This window comes from Triturus cristatus, chromosome 5_1 (assembly GCF_964204655.1).
Source record: "Triturus cristatus chromosome 5_1, aTriCri1.1, whole genome shotgun sequence".
In the NCBI taxonomy this organism is placed as follows: domain Eukaryota; kingdom Metazoa; phylum Chordata; class Amphibia; order Caudata; family Salamandridae; genus Triturus; species Triturus cristatus.
This window is the reverse complement of record NC_140587.1, coordinates 397,135,314-397,159,116: the sequence shown is the minus strand read 5'-3', so window position 1 is coordinate 397,159,116 and position 23,803 is coordinate 397,135,314. Positions and strand designations below refer to the sequence as shown.

Sequence of the window (23,803 nt, the reverse complement as noted above, 5' to 3'; positions counted from 1 at the left end):
CGAACTCAAGAACTACCGCCCCATCTCGCTCCTCCCGTTTCCAGCCAAAGTCATCGAGAAGACCGTCAACAAGCAGCTGGCTGCCTTCCTCGAGACGAATGGATCCCTCGACCCCTCACAGTCTGGCTTCCGAGCCAACCACAGCACCGAGACCGCCCTCATCGCCGCCACCGAAGACATCCGAGCCCTGATGGACAACGGAGAAACAGCGGCCCTCATCCTCCTAGACCTCTCCGCGGCATTCAACACTGTCTGCCACCGCACCCTAGTACAGCGCCTCAGCAACGTCGGAATCCAGGACAAGGCTCTGGAATGGATCATCTCCTTCCTCGACGGAAGAACACAGAGAGTCCGCCTACCACCGTACAAGTCAGAGGCCACCGAAGTCATCTGCGGCGTCCCCCAAGGATCCTCGCTGAGCCCCACCCTCTTCAACGTCTACATGAGCCCCCTCGCGGCCATCGCACGCCAACACAACCTCAGCATAATCTCCTACGCCGACGACACCCAGCTGATCCTCTCCCTGACCAACGACCCCGCCGCCGCAAGAGCCAACCTGCACGAAGGGATGAAAGAGGTAGCCGAGTGGATGACGACCAGCCGCCTGAAACTGAACTCAGACAAGACGGAGGTCCTCATCCTGGGCTCTTCACCCTCCGCCTGGGACGACTCCTGGTGGCCTCCCGCCCTGGGCACCGCACCCAAACCGACAGACCATGCACGCAACCTGGGCTTCATCCTGGACTCCTCCCTCTCCATGACCAGACAAGTCAACAACGTCTCCTCGGCGTGCTTCAACATCCTACGCATGCTACGGAAGATCTTCTGGTGGATCCCCACCGAGACCAGGAAGACCGTCACCCAGGCCCTCGTCACTAGCCGACTGGACTACGGCAACGCCCTCTACGCCGGTACCACCGCCAAGCTCCAGAAGAGACTCCAGCGGATCCAGAACGCCTCAGCCAGACTCATCCTCGACATCCCACGAACCAGCCACATCTCCGGACATCTGAGAGACCTACACTGGCTCCCCGTCAACAAAAGAATCACCTTCCGCCTCCTCACCCACGCACACAAAGCCCTACATGACCAAGGCCCGAGCTACCTCAACAGCCGAATCAACTTCTACGCTCCCAAACGCCACCTCCGTTCAGCCAACCACGCCCTCGCCGCGGTCCCCCGCATCCGAAGAGCGACTACAGGAGGAAGGTCCTTCTCCTACCTGGCCGCCAAGACCTGGAACTCCCTCCCGACCGACCTGCGCCTGACCCAAGACCACCTCTCCTTCAGGAAGAAGCTGAAGACCTGGCTGTTCGAGCAGTAGCGGCACCCCCCCTACCCCCAGCGCCTTGAGACCCTACGGGTATGTAGTGCGCTCTAGAAATGTCTTTGATTGATTGATTGAATCTACTAGAGCACGGTTCCCATTTGAAAGTGAGGCAAAGCAGCACTACAATCAGGGTGACAAAAATCCTAGTTCAAGGCCTGAATACTAGAATTCATGTCTCATTCAAATCCAGTTACTGGAACTGTCAGGGGAATAGATTTTTCCGATTAGGCAAAACATATTTCACAACCATCTCTATAAATTGTTAAGCCATCATACTTTTGCTCATCGGTGCCAACCTCTGGGCCTATCTCTGTCCCTAAAGAAAATCTCTATTGCTCCAATCGATATCTTGCACATTGTTGTAGAATTTAACAATGGGTCAAGTGTTAATAACTTTGCCAGCAACTGCCTTGTCTGTAAATCACAGAAGTTTGTTTGAAGTTTCTGTTGTAAAATTTATAATGACGCATCAGTAGCTTTCTAGCTGAGACTTTATCTATACTCTCACCCACTGCTTCATAGGTAATAGAGCACATTTTGTCTCTATGCCTCTAATGTCTAGATCCTATCTAAGTGGGATCATAGAGGACAGCCCTGCTTGCAGTTTCAATTAGATGAAGAAGTGCATGGAGTGTCGTCATATTTTGCCACATTTTTACCTTCCACTACTACTTTAGCATTGCATTCCTCTGCATCTGCTTAATAAATTAGTTTACAGATCTTTTGTAACCACTGCAGGCCATACTCTTTGACTTATCTTTTTAGTTATTTTTACGCTCTGTATTATTTAGTAGCTAAATTGAATCTGCTAACTTGCTTACTTCTTTTACCAGTAATCGTCTCTGTTGTACATGATAGTTACATTTTTCCTACCACCATAATGTGTTTTCCCACTATTTCTTTTAGATGTCTGTCAATGCAAATACATTTGGAGGCTTGAAGACGTTTGTCGTTTCATTGCCCCACATGTGACATCAGGACTGCATCATCTATAAAAAAGGATGCATTCCTGGTTTTGGCTGCTTCCTGTACAGTACAATTTAGGGACTGATTTAGAGTTCAACAGTGTTATTCTGCGTTAAATGTGATGGATATTCGTCCACCTTATTAGAAGTGCCATAGGATGTAATGCACTTGCATAAGGTGGATGGGCTATCTGCCCATTTGTGACTGAGTAACCAATCCACCAAACTTTAAATCAGGCCTTTAGTCTTAGCAAGTAAATGTCATTTCTGAAACATTTAATAGGTATGGAATGAGAATGCAATCTTGTCTTGCCATTTCTCATCACAATGTCATAGATACTAGGTTTTCAGTCTAAGCGACTTGATCAACTTGACCATGAATGTGTCCAGTAACTTTTATAAACAACGTTATGAAGTCAGGTGTAGTCTGTTTGCCAAATACCTACGTAGAAAATTATAGTATTGAGGGGCTATTATTGTCTTTTGGGAGGGCTGTAGCAGGAGCAAAGCCTCCCTGAAACGACCACCCTCCTCTACACACCTACTTCACCCTCTCACATTCCCTCCCCAGAACCAACACAAATAACCGTGATGGTCTAGAGCTCCACTGAATCCTGCCAGATTGACCATTTTCTTTTACCTCAAAACTTGTTCCAGTGTGTAATGGACATGTCCGCAACTGACAAATATCAGTGACAAACACCAACGAGGTCTGTCTCTGGTACCTCGCTCCAGGCACGACTCAGCGTTGTGCAAATGGTGCGCAAGGAGGCACAAGAAGGCCTTTTGCAATCTTGAAGCCAAACTTACCATCACAGAACTTTGAAGAAGGGCTGGTTTATGTAGGGATAATCGTCACTTTTGCGACTGCTCACCTTCAAAGCCCAGGAATTCTGGTAAGTCGAACAAATATAAGAAACATAAGAAGTCGAAACACGGGTCCTCTTTTGTTCCAACACTTCCACCTTTCAAGGTCGTGCAACGAGTACCACTAGGCCACAAACTCATTCCCCCTACTGGAACAGATTCAAAATGCCTTAGACTGAGTTGTTGGTGCTCCACCTACGGAGCACCTTCAGACTCTATTTATCCAAGATGGTCCTCCAGTTGGCTTACCTCTGGTAGAGCTGTCTCCCCAACATTGAATGCGCCTCTTGAGCTAGCTTTGAGGGTGGTCCCGAACTCTGAGCCCAGTTCCGCTGGCTTCCGAATCAGTGATGCGTCCGAAGCTGCCATCCCCGGCCTCAACGCCAGCCCCAACATCACTGATGTTGGAACCACAGTGGATAATTTTCTCAGTATCATTACCTCAGCAAGGTGAGTGAATGAACTTCCGGTCCTGTCCATCCAGCAGCCATACACAACGCTCTTCCCGGATAAATTGGCTCTCCAGATGAAAGTGGCATTCCTGCCGAAAGTAATTATGCCCCTCCACATTGGGAAATCCATCACCATGCTGGCTTTCCACGCTCCAAGGAGGAGGAGCGCCTCCACCACCTTCACCCTAAGATGGCCCTTAGTTCTTTCTTTGATAGGACCAGAGGCTATTTTTGGGATGGTCAACTATTTGTGGGCTTCACTGGTGCAAAAATGGGGAATGTGGTGGAAAAGAGAACCATCTCCTGAGGGATTGTGCAATGTAATAATATCTGGTATGGGCTAGCCAAAAAGCAACCCCTAGACGACTTGCTCACTTATTCCACTAGAGAGGCTGCTACCACTGCTCTGTTGCATGGTGTGCCAGTCTTGGACATCTTCCAGGATTCTACATGAGCACCCCTTCACACGTTAATGAGGCACTTTTGCCTGGACAACTAGGTCCGGCGGGATGGGCATTTCAACTGATCTGTCGTGCTCGATTTCCTGGTCTGAGACATTGCACAGACCCCCAATGGGGTAGGTACTACTTTGGCATCTATTCACAAGGTGAGGAATCTGCAGGAAGAAATCTGTATCAGAAGAACAAATTACTTATCTTCAGTAATTCCTTTTCTGGTAGAGATGCTGTGCAGACCCATCCATCCTCCAGCCCATTAATAAGATCCTATTCTAGAGATCTGTACATTGACTCATTCTACCTCTATGGGCTCTGTGTCCGAAGGTGTGGACAGAGATCAGAAAGAAACTGACGTTAGTGTGTAGATATTGTGCAGATGGGAGGCTTAAATATCATACCCAGGTTGGGATAAATGTAATGCAGAGCTGCAATATGCCATCTACCGACTTGCAAGGAATTGCTATAAAAAAATATTTGGATTCAGTCTGGCACCTTAGGAAATTCACAAGATGAGGAATCAGTGGTTACATAGAATCCCGGTCAGAAAATGCATTACTGATCGTGAGTGACATGCTCTTCACACAGCGCCTACTTCCTCATACAGTGAGAGATGCAGTCAGTCTGAGAATCTGCAGCAGTGGCAGTGAAGGATGTGGAAGTGGAGGAAAAGGAGTTCCATTTCCTGCTTCTGGAAAACAATAATAACTGAGGCTCATTGCAGTTCTCTGGATTTCATCAGAGTGCCATAGATTCACAGTGGTGATTGTATCCTGTGGCTTTGTGCGATCAAGTATCAAAAGATCGCTAAACTGGTGCAGGTAAAGGTTCCTCCATCCTCCAGCAGTCAGGCGGATCCTGTATGTCTGGCAATTCACTTTCTTAACATTTGCTAGTGTCCTGTCAGATGCATTGTTGCATTCACAACTTTACAAATTATAAGTCATAACTGCACAAAGGGTGCCCATAACATTTTATAGAAAGCATGTGTGACAATCGCATACTTTTGAAATCTGCCCACATAACTCTAATGTTTGGTTGGTTATTGTTCAAAGGCCTGGGAGCTGGCAATTAACTATTCGAAAAGGTTTTCTTTTTATCTCCCATGTTTCCTGTTTTACATCTTAGAGTTTTTTAACATTCTTAATTTTTACTGTGTTAAATTGGGTAGCAGCATTCGTTTTTTACCTTCATGACAAAATTATGGTCTCAGAGAATGTATGCATTCTCTGACAGAACATTGTTTTTTATCACGAATCGGTGAGTGATATTGTACCACGTAATGGCTTTCATGTATTACTACTGGCTGTAGAATTCTCTACACCACTTTCTCGATTTCTCTGAAAAACACTACCTTTAGAAGATGTATTTATTTAGACGGCTGGAAAAAATCCATGTGAGCCAGTTGAGCAAAACTTCAGAAATCAAATTTGAAAAGATCCCCTAAGTAATTAGCATTGCTTGATTTGAATAAATCCTTTCATTTGTGATCGCTTTACATTTAAACATTTTAGCAATTCGATGAGCATGAGGTGTGTCTGAATGCCCCTTTTAGTAAAGCTTATAAAATACTGTAGAGAATTACACTAAACATAAACCAAGATGTCCTGCTGTGTGTTTTTCATGTAACCCAAACTACATAAGTCATTTGTCTGAGTCCTCATTTGTTCTGTCATTTCATTAATACCATGTGCATATTTTGTTTCACTCTTTTCATTTCACCTGTACACTAACAGAAGAAGAAGAGAACCATCATGTGGAAGAGCATGGGTCAGAGGTCGAGGCAGGTCGGTCTCCCCACATGTATACTGTAATCTCTTTCTGTTGTCTCTTCTAAAAAACATCCTTCTTCTAGCATACCATCCCGAGCTGCAATAGCTCGGGAATATTAGACTTTTTTTCAAAAAATGAAAATGTACACTTCCAGCTTTCCTTGTAGGGACTTTCAGGGGTGGTACACACAGTTTAAAGAAAAGCTCCCTTTGTGACATATCCAAGAATCTTTTTACCGTTGCCATAATTTATGCCATTACTCTACAAATGCTAAATCCACTATACCCTATTTGACCTTTATTTTAAAGTGTTGCTTTGGAACCTTATTACTTAGAATCTTCCATAAACTGTTTCAAACAAGTGTGCAAGCTGCTCAACCCGCTTTAAGGCCTACCGCAGAGTACCTGCGGTCACCCTGTGGAATTAGATTGTATCTCAAGGCAAGATTCCGCCATATTTTGCTCATGCTTTAATAGTTTGTGACCTTCCAAGAGCTCAAATTGAGAGGAAGGTGATGATTGCCTCAACGGCTGTGTTATGTTGGGTGCTCAGTAGAACCAATGGGCAATCACAGAACCCTCAATACTGATCCATTCCATGTAAATGTTGTTGAAGTAAATTCATTGGGAATCATTCAGCCCTTGAGAACAGTCAATGAGTAACAATGATCCATGGTATGTGGCATTAACACATTGTGAATTTGTTCTTAAATCATGCCCTGATCATATTTATTTTACATTTTGTTAGAAAAACTGACAACGGCCCCTTATAACTGTTATTTTATTACTAAGCACGATTAAAATGTACAACTGAAGGTTGATAGATGGTTCATTATACAACATGATTATAGTGTTGTCTAACTAATTCTTTTCTGGCATATCGTTAGTAGACAGCTATGTTTTCGAGCAAGTTAATTAACTGTTATAGCTGTTATGGCTATGTAAGACATGTACGTTGCTTTCCAAGTACCAGACAATATGATTAAATCCAAAGGAATGATTATTGAAGAATTCCGTATTTATTCTTGAACTTGCCCCCTCTTCTTATTTACCTGAAGGCTCCCTCGATTGAATCGTACTCTCTCAACAGTTTTAGGAGGTTCCAAAATTCTTATCTAACACTAACTAATTTGTAGGTATGAGCAGTCCTCTCTGGCATGTTTTCATGCCAGTAGCACTGACCTTCAAGACATAATATTGCGGGTCAGAGTCTTGGTCTACCGTGAAACAAGTAGCTTACTCCCACTGTGGTGCGGACTTTGGCATTCCGGGGTCCAATATCTCCTAGAAACAAAAGTAGAGGATGTCAAATGGTGTTACGCTCTTATTCCAAGGCACAGTAGATATTATTCACTTGCTCGATTACAATAAGGTGAATGTGGAATCATCTCACAACATAAGTTGACTTTGGTATCATAGCAGTCTCTTTATAATATTTCATGATGACCTGCAGTGACTGCAAGTATCGTTAACGCCACTTTGTGAATTCCTTGCACCATCTGGTGTTTACCGGTTCTGCATCTCTGAACTGCCCACAATCGAGTCCCAAGCATTATAAGTGTGCCGTATCCATAAGAGAATCACGCATGTAGAGCAGTAGATAGTCATCCATCACGTATTCGCCTCTATGTTCCTAAACTGCATTGGGATTATTACTAATCGTTAATTTAGATTAGTATTCCCTATTAATCTGCTTCAGTATATTATGAGTTTTGTTTCAAACCTGCAGTAATGCCTCTAGCCGATCTTGTGCTCTCGTTTCTAGTTCAAAAATTAAGCCAACACATGGTAAATGTTGTGATTCTGACCAATATCACTAGTATTTGTAGAGAACATGTTAATGCTACTCATTATAGATACCTTTTGTAGTTTGTGCTGCTGGGTGCTCAGTAGGGCAGAATAGATGTGTGCAGTGGGTTACAATCTGATTTACAAAACATGCTTGTGGACACATTACAAAAGTTTGTGTCTGCCTTTACACAATGAGCCAGAGAGCTCTCCACTAAACAGGCTTTTTCCATCTCAGACCTTCCTTTTCTCTTTTCTTTGATTTCAGGTTTGATTCTCTCTTAATTTCAGTTAACTCGCATTGAGTTTTAAAGCATGTTGTATGTCATTGTGTTCTATTGAACAGATTTTGACAGGTTGTGGCAAGTTATACGAGCATTGCTTCTGATCACTCAGTTTTAAAGTCTCAGAGAAAGCCTACCTTTTAGTTTCCTACCTCCATTTTAAATCAGAAAGAGCGGTGACTTTCGCGTTTGCCACCGCACCGAGTTATCGTTTCATGGTGACTGAAACTCTGTTCAAGTGACCTACAACAAGTGTGCTTTCAGAAAGATTTTTCTAATAGTGTGCTTTTTTGTTCATGGTCATTAAGCCATTCACAATCATCTTGTTCGTAGTTTGACACAACCACCTGCTCGTTCTCCATGTGCTTGCGACTAGGCTGTTATATTACCTTTGTCTTGAACACAGTATAAACAGATTTCATAGGGAACAGCCGCATATATATTTGCTATGGTAAAACTGACTTGTCTAATTCACATTGTTCATTGAACTTACATTTCTATTCTCACAAACGGTGTCCACAAAAACCGAATTCCTTAAATACACACGTTGGGTGGAAGTTATATCATATGGTTTGAAACTTTTCTTGGCTTTAATTATGCATTATATTGCCTATGTGTGCTTTTGTTTGGATTACATTGTCTGTGCCCCTTTTGTACTAGTCCCCCACAGTGCATGTATTTATATCGTATTACGCTCTTTTCCTATTTGTCGTGCATTGTTCTTCTTTGTGCTCACATTAGTATTAATTATTAATTGCCATTGTCTATTTTTGATATCATAAAGATAATGAGGAGAAACATCAAAGTCCACCAGTAAATGGGAGAAAAGGCAAGTTGTTTATGTAGTTAGTGGATTGAGGGTGCCCTGGAGCTTTTGTAATCGTATTTTGTGTTGCATGCGGCTGTTGTTTTCCTATCCGTAGTTTGTAATCATGTGATTTGTGTCACCTTTCGTTTTTCTGTCTATTTGTGTATTCCTAGTTTTGTGATTTTACTATCTTGGTACAAAAGGAGGTGTAATAAAAAGTTCTTGTTGGGTGAGGTTTTCAGAATAGATCTAATGTATTAAAACGCTGATACTAATCGCAGAATGCATTATGTAGACTCATATTCTTGATGGGGAAAATAGGAATCACATCAGTGTTAAGTTATGTTATTGAGTTTTATAAAGCTCACATATAGCTGTGGGTCTGTTGCGGCTAGAAGGAAAGACAGTACAAAAATGAAATACAATTACATAAAAGCATGTTTGGAACCTAGTTTTATAGTTTGTCAGTATGTTCTCTGCCTCTCAAGGTGGTGGAGGGCATTACCTCCGCCTCCCTAAGGGACACATTACATAGCGCCATATTTATCATCGGCTCACTGGTGATCTCTATACCTTCCGAAGAACTTCCATCATGGGGTTCCTATGAAGCCAAAATGGGAGTTTGATTGATTACAAAAAACCAATAACCCCCACACCCTGGAAGTTTTTTCCCTGGGGTGTGGCATCATTATTTTGGTATTTGATTCCCTGGCGGTGATGGACATAAGTAAAGTATTTTAGGTTGTCAGCCCTAAATAGGGTGAACAGTGAGAATGATGCTGTTGCTCCGACATGCAGCACTCAGTCAGGCTTTCGGAGTGAGCTTTCCAACGACAGAGCCAATGGGCATCCTGCATACATGCCAACATTTTAGTAGAGGAAAGTGGGAGATTTTAGTAAAATAATCAGGAGAATGTATTTCCCCCATTGATTTATATCGCAGCCCGTTGTCATGTATGCAACTGGAAAGTGTGCTACTGCAGGACCGGATGTTATAAATGCAGATACATGTTTTTATCTTACCTGTCAGGAGCATAAAGAAAGCGCTATAGCAAGCGGAGAGTGCATGACAACAATGCAGGTTACTTGCAGGGAACACTACAAATCCCACTAGTCAAGTCCAGAGCTGAACCCCGCGGAGGAATCGGGTTTTGAATGCAGGAATCGGGAGGCTAGCCTTGAAATCGGTAGTCTTCCGCCTGAATCGGGAGTGTTGGCATGTGTTATCCTTTCAAAAGAAAGCTATCAGTCATCTTGACATTAAATAGGGTGGGAGAACTGAGACTTAGGCAGAGAGGGTACTCCGTAACGTTTGGAACAGAGAACAAAAATAATTTCCGTGTGTGGTAAAGTACTTACTGCATTGTAAAGTTTCCTTTAAAATAAGCTGCGTGGTACTAACCTGCATGGTAAACACCGTGTGGTACTGGTGCTGCATGGTAAATGTTTTGCTGTAGAGGTCACATACCGTAGAACAGGAATGTTTCTACAGGTGGACCGAAACATATTTACTAATCAGGCAGTTTGATTTTGAATAAGTTCGACTCACACTGTAGTTAATGATTAAGTATACTGTATTACAGTAGTCATGACAGGCACCCACCAATGCCAATAATGCAGTTCAGCGTCAGGCAGGCGTGGGAAAGGTTCCAGTGGTGTCCAGTTTAAGTCTAGGAGGCCAGAATCCATGGCAGATGTTCAGGCCAATGGCTAGCTTTGTAAACACACTTCGTTTAAATTGGTAATATATAGATGTACCATATGTGGATATCCTAAATATTGTACTTAAATCCAGCTCTATTTATACTGCTTTGGACAACCCTGAGCTAGATGGAAGTGCTTGAAATTCATACTGAATTCTAACTAAATGGATTTCAAGCCTGCTGGATGACAGGCAGTGCAAATTAGGAAAGATCTTTACTTAGCAGGTATTAAAACATTAGGTTTCTTTAGGATCATCCCTGCACTCCTTGATGCATCTCCAAGTGTAATTGCTTAGATGAGATCTCTGCTTGTTCTTGGTGAGATATTTGTAATGCTAAATGTATTTATATAATACTTACTACCCCTGATGAGGTATTGAAGCGCTCGAGGAGTTGCATGCTACTCCGAAACCCAAAGGATTAGTGGTGGATTAGAATAGTGAAATATGAGTTGTTAAATTTGATTGAATAGGATAAAGGATGGATAGAGGATGAATAAGTATAGATAGTGTTATTTGGGAGTTCATATTAGTTAGATGCGGTGTGGGATGAGTCAAGGAAGGATTTAGGATGGAAGAGTCTAGAAAGGGGTATTTGGGAGATAATAGTTGTAAAATGAGGTTTTGGATGGGTCAAAGGAGGAATACAATAGGGAAGAGTGTAGAAAGTGTTATTTTGGAGATCACAGTAATAAAATAAAGTTTGGGGATAGAGGCGGGAAGAGTCTAGAAAGGGTTATATGGGAGATCATAGTAGTAGAATGAGGTTTGGGGTGAGTCAAGAACGGCTAGAGGAGGAAAGAGTAAAGAAAGTATTTCAGGAGATCATATTAGTAGAATGAGCTTTGGGATGAGTCAGAGAGTAGAGGTACAGGATATATTGAGCGAGATATAGGTGGAGACATATAGTGCATTGGAGGGAGTTGAAAGTTTTTTGTTATTTTTGTGTCTTTCGTTTTACAGTAGAGGTAAAGTAATATATGTATATATATATATATATATATATATATATTATCTACTGGCGGTCGCCAGTAGATAGTTATAGTTAGGACCGTGTTTCCATAGGAAATCCGCAACATTCTAATTGGAATAACTTTGGCGCCGGTTGACGAATCCTCGCGAAGTTTTCATAATAGATGGGGCGCTCCGCTCCGCTCCTACCCTGAAAGTCTCGGGGGGATTCATTAAGCGGGGGCTGAGAAAAAGGGGGGTCCCAAAACGCGTTTTCCCCATGCAATTTTCCATAGGGACCTTTAGTCCAAGGTACAGCCCGAACGGCTGAACAGAATTACTTGAAATTTGGCAAAGAGGTAGTCCTCAGCTCAGGGATGTGCCTTTTGCACATATGGAGTCAATCTGTTCAGTAGTTCCTGAGAAAATCAAAAGTAAAATCATATATATATCTGGGCGGAGCCTAACCACACATCTCATCCTGAGATCTGATTGGCTGTCAGCACTTCATCCAAGAAGTGTTGGCAGCCATCTTGGGACCAATATACATGATAGCACCTCATTAAAAAGCATTGCAGTTACTAGAAGGTTTTAAGACTTTAGTTACATTATAAATCATTTGTTGATGGTACCATACTCATTTAAGGAATTGTGGTGTGTTCTAAGGTGATTTTACCATGTGAAAAAGCCTTCTGCTGTGATATCATGAACCATGTTTTAGAGAACTATTTTCTCATGCTTTTCCCACAGAGGTTTGAAAGGTGATCTATAAGCTAAACTGAGAGCATATTTTCTGTAAATTCACATTATCTTTCTCAGTCATGTGAGAATGAAGTCTGACATTCTCAGTAAAACATGTACATCCAACAAGGGCAGAGACTGTCAGTTGATTCCTTTGTGTTCTACTGCAGCTTCCCAGAGTGTTCTAAAGAACAACTAGAGTGCTAACAGTCTTACTTATGACAAAAGTATGGCACACCTGAAGCCATCTTGATTGGAATAAAGTGGTAACTTACTTTTCCAATCTTTATTTCGGCCATTTGGCCATAAAAGAAAAACAATACACATATACAATCACAATAAATCCAAACATTAAAACATTGGAAGTACATATGTTAAAAATACAATAAAAACTGTGCATCTAAAATTTTAAGGGGGACCCAACACCTTTAAAATGCGGTTGCGCGTATGCCAAACATTAGTAAGAAATTTAGATAATGCGAGGACAGTTGGACCAGAGAGATCAGATTTTAAAATCCTATACATTGGAGCATATTCCCTGCCGCCCATATTCCTAATCAAGGGAAGAAGCCAGTATTTCCGCGCTGCCCTGTAGGCTGGGCAGAAGAAGGCCACGTGTAAATCGGTTTCCTCCAAGGCATCACAAGCCGGGCACTGCGTCGTAGTGGGGGGCGATGACCAAGTACTTGTAAAGGACCGAAAGGGCAATGAGCCGTATCTCCATTGGAGAAACAGCTTCCTAGCAAGTACCGGAAAGATAGGATCCAATACCCTCTCAAACCTATAAAGGTCCTTGCTTTGCAAAAACACAGAGGATAGAGACCCTTCTGCCTGGGTAACTCGGGCCCTAGCTAATTTGCGTTCGTGGTATACGTTAGTTAGGGACCTTTTAGAGATATTCAATGCGGCATTCGCAGGGTCAGTCCATAAGTCGGGGAGCCCTAGTTCCATGCAGGTGGATTGGATGTTTTTGACCCAAGAGATACGGAGCGCTTTTGGGTGGTTCAATAATTCTGCCAGTTCCGCCCTGTATGCTGCAAGATCATTACTGCTCCACAACCTACGCCAGAAGGCTATTGGTCTCAGGCTTATTTCATCAGATAATGGTCGTAGACCGAGGTCAAGCCTCAAGGGGAGGAGCGGGGTACTAGGGGGAAGCGCGGTTATCTGTCTTATGAACTTGTTTTCTATTAATGACAGGCTATGGCATGGTGTGTGTCCCCACAGTTCCGCCCCATACATGATCGCTCCCCTGGCCTGGGCCTTGTATATCTGAATTAGGGCCCCCAGCGGGCGGTATGAGGAGCCGGTCATCATCCGGGCGATACCCCCAGTAATTTGTGTAAGTTTGAGGTTCGCCCTAATCTGGTGGGATCCCCAAGTCATGGTTTCATTGAGAGTCACACCTAGATATTCAAAGGTGACAACCCTCTCGAGCCGTGCTACTCCCAATTGCGGATTCGGCCGCAATTTTTGGCTCGGATTTAAAACCATGAATTTAGTTTTGGCCGCATTGATTTCTAGCCCTCTGTCCGTACAGAAGGCTACAAATGAATCAAGGATCCTCTGTATCCCCATGGGGGTTTTAGATAGCAGCAGGGTGTCGTCCGCAAACATGATTGCGGGCACCCTGCTGCCGTTAAGTTTGGGGGCGTCAGTATAATCGGTGGCATTTAGGTGGGCGATTAACCTGTTGACGAAGAGGCAAAACAGGGTCGGTGCCAACACACAACCCTGCCTTACCCCTCGGTCAACGGGGAATCTATCGGTCAATTCCCCCGACCTCCCACACCTCACTCGGGCATAATTATTATGGTGAAGCCTCTGTAAGATTACTAGGATGTCCGGGGGGACGCCCATCTCTGCCAAGACGCTCCAGAGTTTTCCCCTGGGCACCAGATCGAAGGCGGCCCGTAAGTCCACAAAAATTGTGTACAGACTGCCGCCCTCGAATATTGCTGCCCTCCAATAGATGAGATTCAACCTAAAAGCCTGGTCCACTGTGGATACCCCCTTCCTAAATCCCGCCTGATAGGGACTAAGGGCACCCACCTCTTCCATCCAATCCTGGAGGCGATTCAGCAAAACCCTGCCAAACAGCTTCTGTGCTACGTCGATTAAGCTGATGGGTCTGTAGTTGGCCGGGAGGAGAGGCGAGCCCTTTTTAAAGATAGGGACCACCTCTGCCCCCAGCCAAGTACCAGGGATTTCCATGCCGCTTAGAACTCCATTGAAAAGGGCAGTAAGGTAGGGGGCCCATACAATGGGCTCCTGTTTGAACATATCCCCAGGTAAGCCATCCAGTCCTGGCGCCTTTCCAGAAGCAAGACCTGAGATGGCAGCGGTGACCTCACCCAGCGTTATCAGCTCTCCTTCATAGCCTGGCCAACCAACCTCGGTGACAGTAGGAGATTCTCCCGGCTCAGAACTGTAAAGAGACTGAAAGTGAGCCTGCCACACCCCTGGGGCAATATTGGGCTCTATTGCTGATTGAAGATGCCCCGACCCCCCATTCACTATCCTCCAGAACAGACGTTGGTTTTGGGTCGCTAGGGCCTTGCTAAGTTCTTCCCACTGATTTTCCTCCCACTCGGCCTTAGCGTGGGTAACTAGTTTCTTGTAAGCCCGCCTGCTTTGTCTTAGGCTATCCCCCCCTAGTCCCTCCTTAATAAGTCTGAGGAGTTCTGCTTTTGCCCTTCTGCATGCCGGACTATACCATGTTGTTTTGCCTTGTCGCCCCTGTCTAGGTTTTCGTGAGCTACTAGAGAGATGAGGGGCCGCAGCCTTTATAAGGTCCTCATGAGCCTTGTACAATTTAGCCCGGGAATCATTATTGCTTGCCTCGTTGTCCAAACTCCACACAGTTTCCAAGACGGGAGTTATCCCGTCATAGAGCATGGGGAGTTTGTTCTTACTTGTAACCAAGTGCTCCCACCTGATTCTTCTCCTACTATTTTCCAGGAGAAGCGCAGGTTTGTTCCCTTCTACATTGGTCACAGGAGCTTGAGGGCCAGGGGTGACCAGGTCGAGCTCGAGCGCATTATGGTCGCTATCTGACCGTTCCATAACCCTAAAATCCTGAATGGTCGGCCACTTCACTATTTGGGCCAGGACATAATCCAGGCGGGACTCTCTTCCCAGTCTGTTGTAGGTGGTTTTACTGGGTATATCTGATTTCATTCGCCCGTTACAGGCTCTGATTCCGAACTTTAGGGTTAGAGCTGTGATTTGTAATGCAAGTGGGGTCCAAGCCTTCGGGGGGGGAGCTTCCACTGGGGGGACTGCCCATCTGGCCTCTTCTTCCGATGAGAACCCCTCCAAGAGACCAGGAAGTGGCTCAAAATGAGAATTAAAATCCCCTCCCACCACATAAAATGAATCACTCGGTAGTTCAGATATAAAGTTCGTGAGTACATCTATGGTCGGTGATTCCTTTGCAATTCCCACTGGCCTAGAATAGATGTTAATTAACACAAGTTTGGCTTGGTTAGGCCAGGATAATGAAACCACAAGAATGTCTTCTGAGTTAGCCGGCAGCCGTGTTGCCGTGCAGCCTAGATGAGATGCAACCCAGATCGTCAGCCCCCCTGACGGACGGCCCTTGCCTTCCCACCTAGCTGGGATGGAAAAGGACATGTAGCCTTGATGACCATAATTCTCTCTAGCCCAGGTTTCCTGGAACATACATACATCTCCAGTCTCGATGTAATTTACCCAGTCCGGGTCACCCAGTTTGTTGGCCAGTCCAGCAACATTCCAGCAGATTAGCCTTAGGTGTTCGGAGGTGTCAGTTGCCGTGCCAGAAGGGTTGGAGGAGATGGTTACAGGTGCCGCTTCGATCAATAGTTCTGGGACATTACCGACGGTGGGGGCAGATGGCTCAGGGAGACTGCAGGGGCCATTATCCAGGAGCTCTGAACCATTTAATAGTTCAGTAACATTGCCAGCACTACGGGCGAGTGGATCAGAGGGTCTGCAAGAGCCATTGTCCGGGGTCACCGTGACATTCAATAGACCAGGAATTTTACCAGCGATCGGGGGAGATGGATCAGGAAATCCGTCGGTGCCATTATCCAGAGTCACTGGGCTGTGAGCAGAGAGTCAGTCAACCCCATCCAAGCTGTTCAAGCAGTTAAAACGATTGAAGTGGAAATAGGGTGTATCAGGCACTTGGAAGTTAGGGTGCTGTGCATAAGCTTTGTGTCCGCGTCTACGTTCCACCCTTATCCATTCGTCATGCAGAGGAGCATAGTGCATGCGAATAGGAGGGAAGAAAAAGGATACTGGGCGGGTCTGGATGGTGGAATCCAATGAACGATTTACTCCTTCACAAATATGCAAAACGGTGCCCGGATCTTTAAAAGTTACCAGAATGCAGTCCCCTATTATTGTTTTTCTGGTCTTCCCTAGCCAAGGGACCCTTCTAACCATAATAATCTCGTTGTTAAAATGAGATGGTAAGGGTCGGTTCCAATTTAGCCACTTGATCACCTTTTTCTTTAGGGATTGGTAATCTTCATTTTCGCCAGTTCTTAGTTGAGGAGCACCTGCTAACACCACCGTTAGATTATTAGCTTCTGGCGGCAGATCTGGTCTCCGTGGTCTTGGGACTGGTCGCCCCGGGGGAAGAAGGAGGGTGCTTCCAGCTTCGGGGAGGCCATCATTGGTCCCTGTCTGAGAGCTTTGGGGGGCAGAGTCTGTTGGTTGTAAATGCCTATAAGTTGGATTATTACGCGGTGGCTGGACTGGAATAGCCATTAGTTGCTGCAAGGGGGGAGCAGTAGGAGCACCCCGGGAGGGGACTATGTTGGTACCCTGTAAAGCTCCTGTTTTAGGGGCGTTTCCTACAGGGAGATGAGGTCCCACATTCTTGGATTGCTTACTAACTAAGGTATTTAGGGATGTCTCTAGTATAGTCAGCCTTATCTCAACCTTTTTCAGGCTGTCACTAATAGGCTGCAAGAGGGAACGAAATAAGAATTCTATACTCCCTATAGATGTGAGAGGGGGGTTTGTGTTGGATGTGTTGGCCAATGGATCGCTGTTAATATCAGCTGTGTTGGGGCTTGGTTTTTTGGGGGGGACAGCGATAGGCGAAGTCTCATTGTCCTTCCCAGATTGGAGTGCATTTTTATGTTTTTTGCCAAAATCTAGGTGAGATAGTTTGGTTTTCCCCCGCCCCCCCATGGACTTCCTACTGCGTTTGCTAGGTGGAGGCATGTGCATCTCCACCACAACACTTTGCTTTGGCTTGCTCTTCTTATTTATATTCGAGGGGGGAGATTGGATAACCAGGTTAACTGGAGTGTCAGATGACAAGAGTGGAGTTGTGTCTGCGACTTTTTCAGGCAGCATGCCAGGGGTGCTTGGGATTTCCCGAAGTAAGAGGGGGAAGTCCTCAAGGGTCGTCGGATTCAAGCTATTGGGGGGAGTACCCTCCTCTTGAGAGATAGGATACGGGATAATTTCAGTCAGGGGTCTACTCTTCATTGATTCAATGGATCGCCGACGGTCCGCCCTACGTCTCTCTAGGGAGTTTTCTTTGCCCCCATCTCCTTTGGCGGGTTTGAAGTAATTGTCCAGCGTCCCAGTGTTGCTACCCCCCTCCCTTGCTGGAGTTTCACGTGCTGCAGGTGAGGGCATCACCTTATGCACAAGCAGAGTTCAACCAGAGTTTGGGTGGAACGGATAAGGGGTATGGCCCAGCCCGGCCTCCTTTGGCCCCTGACGGCCACAGACGGTCCCGCCCTTGTCCCGGGCTTCTCCCGGCGAGCTCCCGCGCGCTCCCGCGCAGCGGTACTCACGCGTTAGTTTATAGCTGTGGTGGAGGTGGGCTGGTCGTTGGGGGCGGGGCGGGGAGGGAGAGCAGCCCAGGTGGAGCGGGCGCGGGTTGCTGGGGCTCCTGGGAAATGGAGTCCCAGCCCTCTTGCTCGCAGCCCTCGGCCCCTGGTGTACCCCCGCAGCAGCTTCAGCCCAGGAAAGCGCCCCTCTGCGAAGCGGGACCCGCGCAGCGGGTTCCGCGAGGCGTGGACAAAGTTTCACAGAGTGTCCTCAGGAATCCAAAACGGCAGAGGCAAGTTTGTTAAGTGGTAACACTTAAAACATTTAATTTACAAAGGAACAAAATGAGGGGGTTCATTTTGCCATATAAATTATGATTAGTGCTGCAGAAAGAAAAACACATTTTGACTTCTGAAATCCTCTTTTATTCCATAAAAAAATTCTGACATGCAGACTGAAACATGCACTTTCAATACCAGCAGCAGATTTGCCTGGTGAGCAGTAGCTTTACTACAGTGATCTAATGAGCAACTAGAGTGCTAACATTCAGAATTTATGGAAAATGTGTGACACGTCTGAATGTCTTCTTGATGGAATCAAAGTAAAAAACTGAAAGTATTTCCTACTGAGGAGACTGCAGTAAATGAGGAAATTAGGAAACTTCATAACAAATAAATCTCCCAAGATGGCCACCAGAGACAAAAGAGCCCAAATGTAGCCCAAATATCACCCAGATGTAGCCCAAATGTAGCCCAAATGTAGCCCAATGACAGAACGTCCCAGAGTGTTCTTAAGATCAACTAGAGCGCTTACTGTCTTACTTATGGCAAAAGTATTGCATACCTGAAGCCATCTTGATTGGAATAAACTGGTAACACTTAAAACATTTAATTTAAAAAGGAACACAATGAGGGGGTTCATTTTGCCATAGAAATTGTGATTAGTGCTGAAGAAAGAAAAATTAGGGCATATGTTGAGTGACTTCTCAAATCCTCTTCTATTTCATTAAAAAATTCTGATATGCAGACTGAATCATGCACTTCTAATACTAGCAGCAGACTTCCGCGGTGAGCAGTAGCTTTACTACAGTGATCTAATGAGCAACTAGAGTGCTAACATTCAGAATTTATGGCAAATGTGTGACATATCTGAATACCTTCTTGATGGAATCAAAGTAAAAAACTGAAAGCATTTCCTACTGAGGAGACTGCAGTAAATGAGGAAATTAGAAAACTTCATAACAAATAAATCTCCTAAAATGGCCACCAGAGACAAAAGAGCCCAAATGTAGCCCAAATGTAGCCCAAATGTAGCCCAAATGTAGCCCAATGACAGAAGTGTGCAAAACACCTATTTTTTGTGTATTTGCATTTTTATATAGTGCAGACTTGTCAGGTATTGGAGTGCTTTACATGAGCATTGGTTACATCACACAAGATCAAATTCATTTTGGTTGTAGACATGGGGAGATTAAGTGATTTGACCAGAATCACAGAATGTTGTGCTGAAGCAGAAACTCCAACCTGGTTCCCCAGTTGCAAAGTCTGCAGGTCTGGAAGTAACACCACACCCTCTCCCCTTGGATGCAACATTTAATCAAGTGGTCAACTGGATAAAAAAACTAAGATTACAAATAATTTAAAAGTTATTTGTCGCTATTTGAAAACTCAGAAAATATGTCCTCATTTTAGTTTTTTAGAGCACTAACCATAATTTTGATGCAAATAAGACCATCTCATATATGTAATTTCTAAAGGAAATGCTCTAGGAATTACAGTTTTGATTACATCAAGATGAAGTCAGGCGTTCCACACTTTTGTAATAAATATAGAATGTTAGCAATCTAGTTGTTCATTGGGATACTGTTGAGAGGCAGAGGCCAGGGGCACGGACTCTGAAAATTGAAGGCAGGTAGGAGAGTGCAGAGGCAACAATTTGACCACACTAGGCAGGCAGGAAGGGCAGTGGCAGCACAACAGACTATGGAGGGCAGTGGAAAGGGGGGCAGGGGCTACAAACCAACAATACAGGACTGGCAAGAGAGGCTGTGGTGATGTAATAGACCATTGTGGGCAGAAGGAAGAGGCAGTGATCATACAACCATACATGCCAACAGACCCGTTTCAGCCAGGAAACGTCCAATGTTTTTAAGCTCAAATGGGCTTTACTTGATCTGGTTCCTGTCTACAATCTTCTCTTTTTCAATGTAACTCAAAGGGGAAAATCAATACCCCAGTTTTATTTCAAAATCTCCCTCTTACCAAGTTCAAAATGTTCGCAAGTATGGTACATTGGATCATGGTAGGCAGGAGGAATTGGGGTAGGGACATGGACTCGGATAACAGAGGACAGGAGGGACATTGAGAGGTGCACCAAACTGACCCTACAGGGCAGGCATCAGGGTTTGCAGCAGCACAATACACCACACAGGGCATGCGGGACGGGAGTGCAGCACAACAATCCATAGAAAGCAATAGGGAGGGGACAGGACCATGCACATGGACAACAGACAACAGAGGGGAAAGAGGCAATGGTAGCTAGCTGACCATAATGGACAGACAGGAGAGAACGCTGCAGCATAACAGACCATAAAGGGCAGGAGGGACGGATCAGGGGCATTACAATGGAACCGACAAGCCAGGAAGGAGGGAATAGGGGTCTGCACATGGAAACAGAGGGCTGGGGGCAAGGGGGCAGGGCAGGAGCAGCAAGATGACCATGGAGGTCAGGCAGGATGGGCACTAGAAACAAGACACACCATGTAGAGCAACAGTGAGACTGATGGCATACACACAGACCATGGAGGGAAGGTGGGAGGGGGTCAGGAGCAGCTAGCTGACCACACAGGGAAGGTGGGAGGGGCCATGGCAGCACAGAATACCATGCATGGCAAGCGGGAGGGTTAGTGGCAGCACAATGATGGGCAAGAAGGAGGGTGCAGGGGCATGCACAAAGGACCATGGAGGATAAAAGGGAGGGTCAGGACCTGGGCACAGACAAGAGAGTTCAGGGGAAGGGGCCTCACAACAGACCACGCGGGGCAGGCAGGAGGAGCAGTTGCAGCACAACAGACCAGGGAGGGCAGAAGGGTGTGGCAGTAAAATGGACCATGGAGGACAGGAGGAAGGGGATAGGGGCATGGCATGTGGACAGGCAGGGTGGAGGTGGCAGGGACAGGTTACAGTCATCTGACAATGCTAGGCAGGTGGGAGGGGAGTGGCAGCTCAGCAGAACACTCAGAGTAGATAGGAGTGGCAGGTCCATGGAACATGGTGGCCAAAAAGGATGGAGCAGGGGCATGCACAAAGACATCGGAGGGCAGGGGGAAGGAGAATAGGGGCAGCAAGCTAAGCACAGAGGCTAAGCAGGAGGTCAATGATTGCCCATAGAATTGGGCAATGGAGGGCAGGAGGAGTGGACTGGTACATCATGCTAAATGGAGGGCAGTGGCAGCACATCAGACCATGCATGGCAGGAGGGAGGAGGCTAGTCCATGGATTCAGACAACAGAGGATAGGGAGGAGGTGGATGGGGCAGCAAGCTAACTGTTCATAGAAGGTGGGTATTAGGAACTTTATTGTTTTTAAAACGTGTGTCTGTGCGAACTACTTAAAATATGAACAAGTATGCAGCATAATCTCACTTTTATTCAGGAAAAAGAGGACGTTTGGGACTGTGACTCCGGGCTCACTTGGCAGAAACATCCCCTGACCTTCCACCCCCCATCGCAAAATGTAATGCCCGTGAAAAGGGTAGGTGGACGCAGTGTTATATAGAACATAGTCCTGAGAGCACGATTGAAAATGAAAACTAGATATAGTATATGGTATAAACTATGCACCAAAAAGTGTGATATAAGATGAACGAGGGCGTGAAATATAATATGCAATACATTGTGCGCAATGACAGATTCATTGGAGAGCGCGAGATAGCACAGGCACTAGCGCTTGCTATGTGATATGCGCCTTGGAGTGTAATATGCACAGGGCAGTGTTGTGTAACCTAAGTAGTCTCTAAAGTTGTAATATAAAATATGTGCTGGGTAGTGTAACATTGCATATGCACTGTGACAAAGATATGGATCCCAGATTGTAATAAGTATGGCATAGCGCTGTGCTTTATAACATAGGCATCGAGGAAAGCACGTTAGATGGGGCAATAAAACCCGTGCGAAGGCAAGTGTGGCATGACATATTCACGGGGTGGTGTTACAGTGCACATGGGCTAGAGAGTGTCATAGCATAAGCACTAGATGGTGGAATACAACACAGAGGTGTGTGGCACTCGGCAGGCAATGGTGGGTGTAACACAGCATTGGGCTCAGCCAGGAGCACGCTGTGACTCTCAAGTGAGGTTTGTCTCCTTTCCAGAGAGTAAAATAAAAAGTATTACACATCCGGCGGTGGATGTGTGTTTTATTAACCGTGAGGGGGTTTCTTGCATAGTTTGGTCGAATTTTTGTCGAATCCCCTTTGAATGGCTTGGTGTGCATGTGTATTAAATGTGCCCGTCAATAGCTACCCATGTTTGTATAAATAAACGACAAGGGTGTCTACTTGGAGAGTACCCACCAGCGGGGGCGCCGGGATTAGGCACGGTAGGGTGTCAGACATGTCAGAGCTTCACTAGCGGTGTGAATACATTCTACGTGGTTTCATTGTATGCATAGTCGCCTTTTAATGAATATCACGCAAATCGTCATGGTGATAGGTACATACGGTTTGTCCAGCAACACAGCCCCCCTCCTAAAGAATGAAAAAAAAAAAAAAAAGGCCATGACCCGGGGGTTGGGGTCCCCGGGGCCGATTAAGGTCTTGGGAGGGCCAAATTAATTTTTTTCAACAAAAAAAATTAGGGTGCAGGCCCTGGGGGATGGGGTCCCCAGGGCTAATAAATTAGAAAAAGAAAGGGGGCCACACAGCCCTCCTTCTTAAAAATAAATAAATAAAAGACCGGCATCGCGCCGGAGGCCATGCCCCCTCCTTGCAGCACTCTGCATACGCGCCCCCTGGCCAGTTGTAAGTTGAGGAATTAATTCCCCTTCAATACTGAGGGTCCCTGAGGGCCAACTAGCCCAACAGGTATCTCCAGTATGCGCCAGGGAGCTGCGTTGCAGACAGATGTTCTGAGGCCACGCCACTTTTTACACCTCCATGCAACGCAGCTCTGTGGCGCTTACTGGAGGTACCTAGGGGGCTAGTTTGACCCTAGGGACCCTTAGGATTCAAGGGGACTTAATCTCTCAACTCAGAACGGCCATAGGGCGCGTGTACACAGTGGTGAAGGGAGGGGACGGGGCCTGAGGTGACGTGTGCAAACACGCCCTGTGGCGCGTTTTTAAGTTGGGGAAATAATTCCCTTTCAATCCTGAGGGACCCTGGGGTCCAACTAGCCCACCAGGTGCTTCCAGTAAGCACCACTGCTCTGCGTTGCAGAGAGGTGGCGCAGGCCGTGCCACTTTTTACACCTCTCTGCAACGCAGCTCTGTGGCGCTTACTGGAGGTGCCTAGTGGTCTAGTTGGACCCTAGGGACCCTCAGGATTCAAGGGGACTTAATCTCCCAACTTAAAATGGCTACAGGGTGTGTTTACACAGTGGGGAAGGGAGGGGACGGGGCATGAGGTGACGTGTTCAAACACGCCCTGTGGTGCGTTTTAAGAGGTAGTTTTAATTCCCTGCCCTTTTATATACTAGGGGCTTACAGAGGAGGTCATGCTAATCACAGGGGGACCCCAACGCATAGTGTGCCCTAGTGTATGTAGGTGTTTTCACTGTATTCTGAGTGTCTTTTAACATAGCACTGGCTCTAGGACTGCTTAGGCAGACTCAGTTACCACCAGTATCCGTCTGAAAAAGTTGAGGGTACAGGATGATTTTGCAACAAGGCTTCTTTCTGCTCTTCTGTTT

At 45.7% G+C, this 23,803-nt stretch overlaps 1 protein-coding gene across 2 annotated transcripts in view; it reads left to right on the top strand.

The window, feature by feature from the left end:
* RIMS2 (regulating synaptic membrane exocytosis 2) overlaps positions 1-23,803 on the top strand; it is a 1,922,267-nt gene that overhangs the window by 1,534,341 nt on the left and 364,123 nt on the right. Inside the window, exon 27 of one of the 2 annotated variants that reach the window (XM_085605119.1) lies at positions 5,806-5,856. In XM_085605119.1, the coding sequence (XP_085461245.1) occupies positions 5,806-5,856 (51 nt within the window). The remainder of the gene's footprint in view (positions 1-5,805; positions 5,857-23,803) is intronic. The other variant, XM_085605120.1, reaches the window with a different exon arrangement.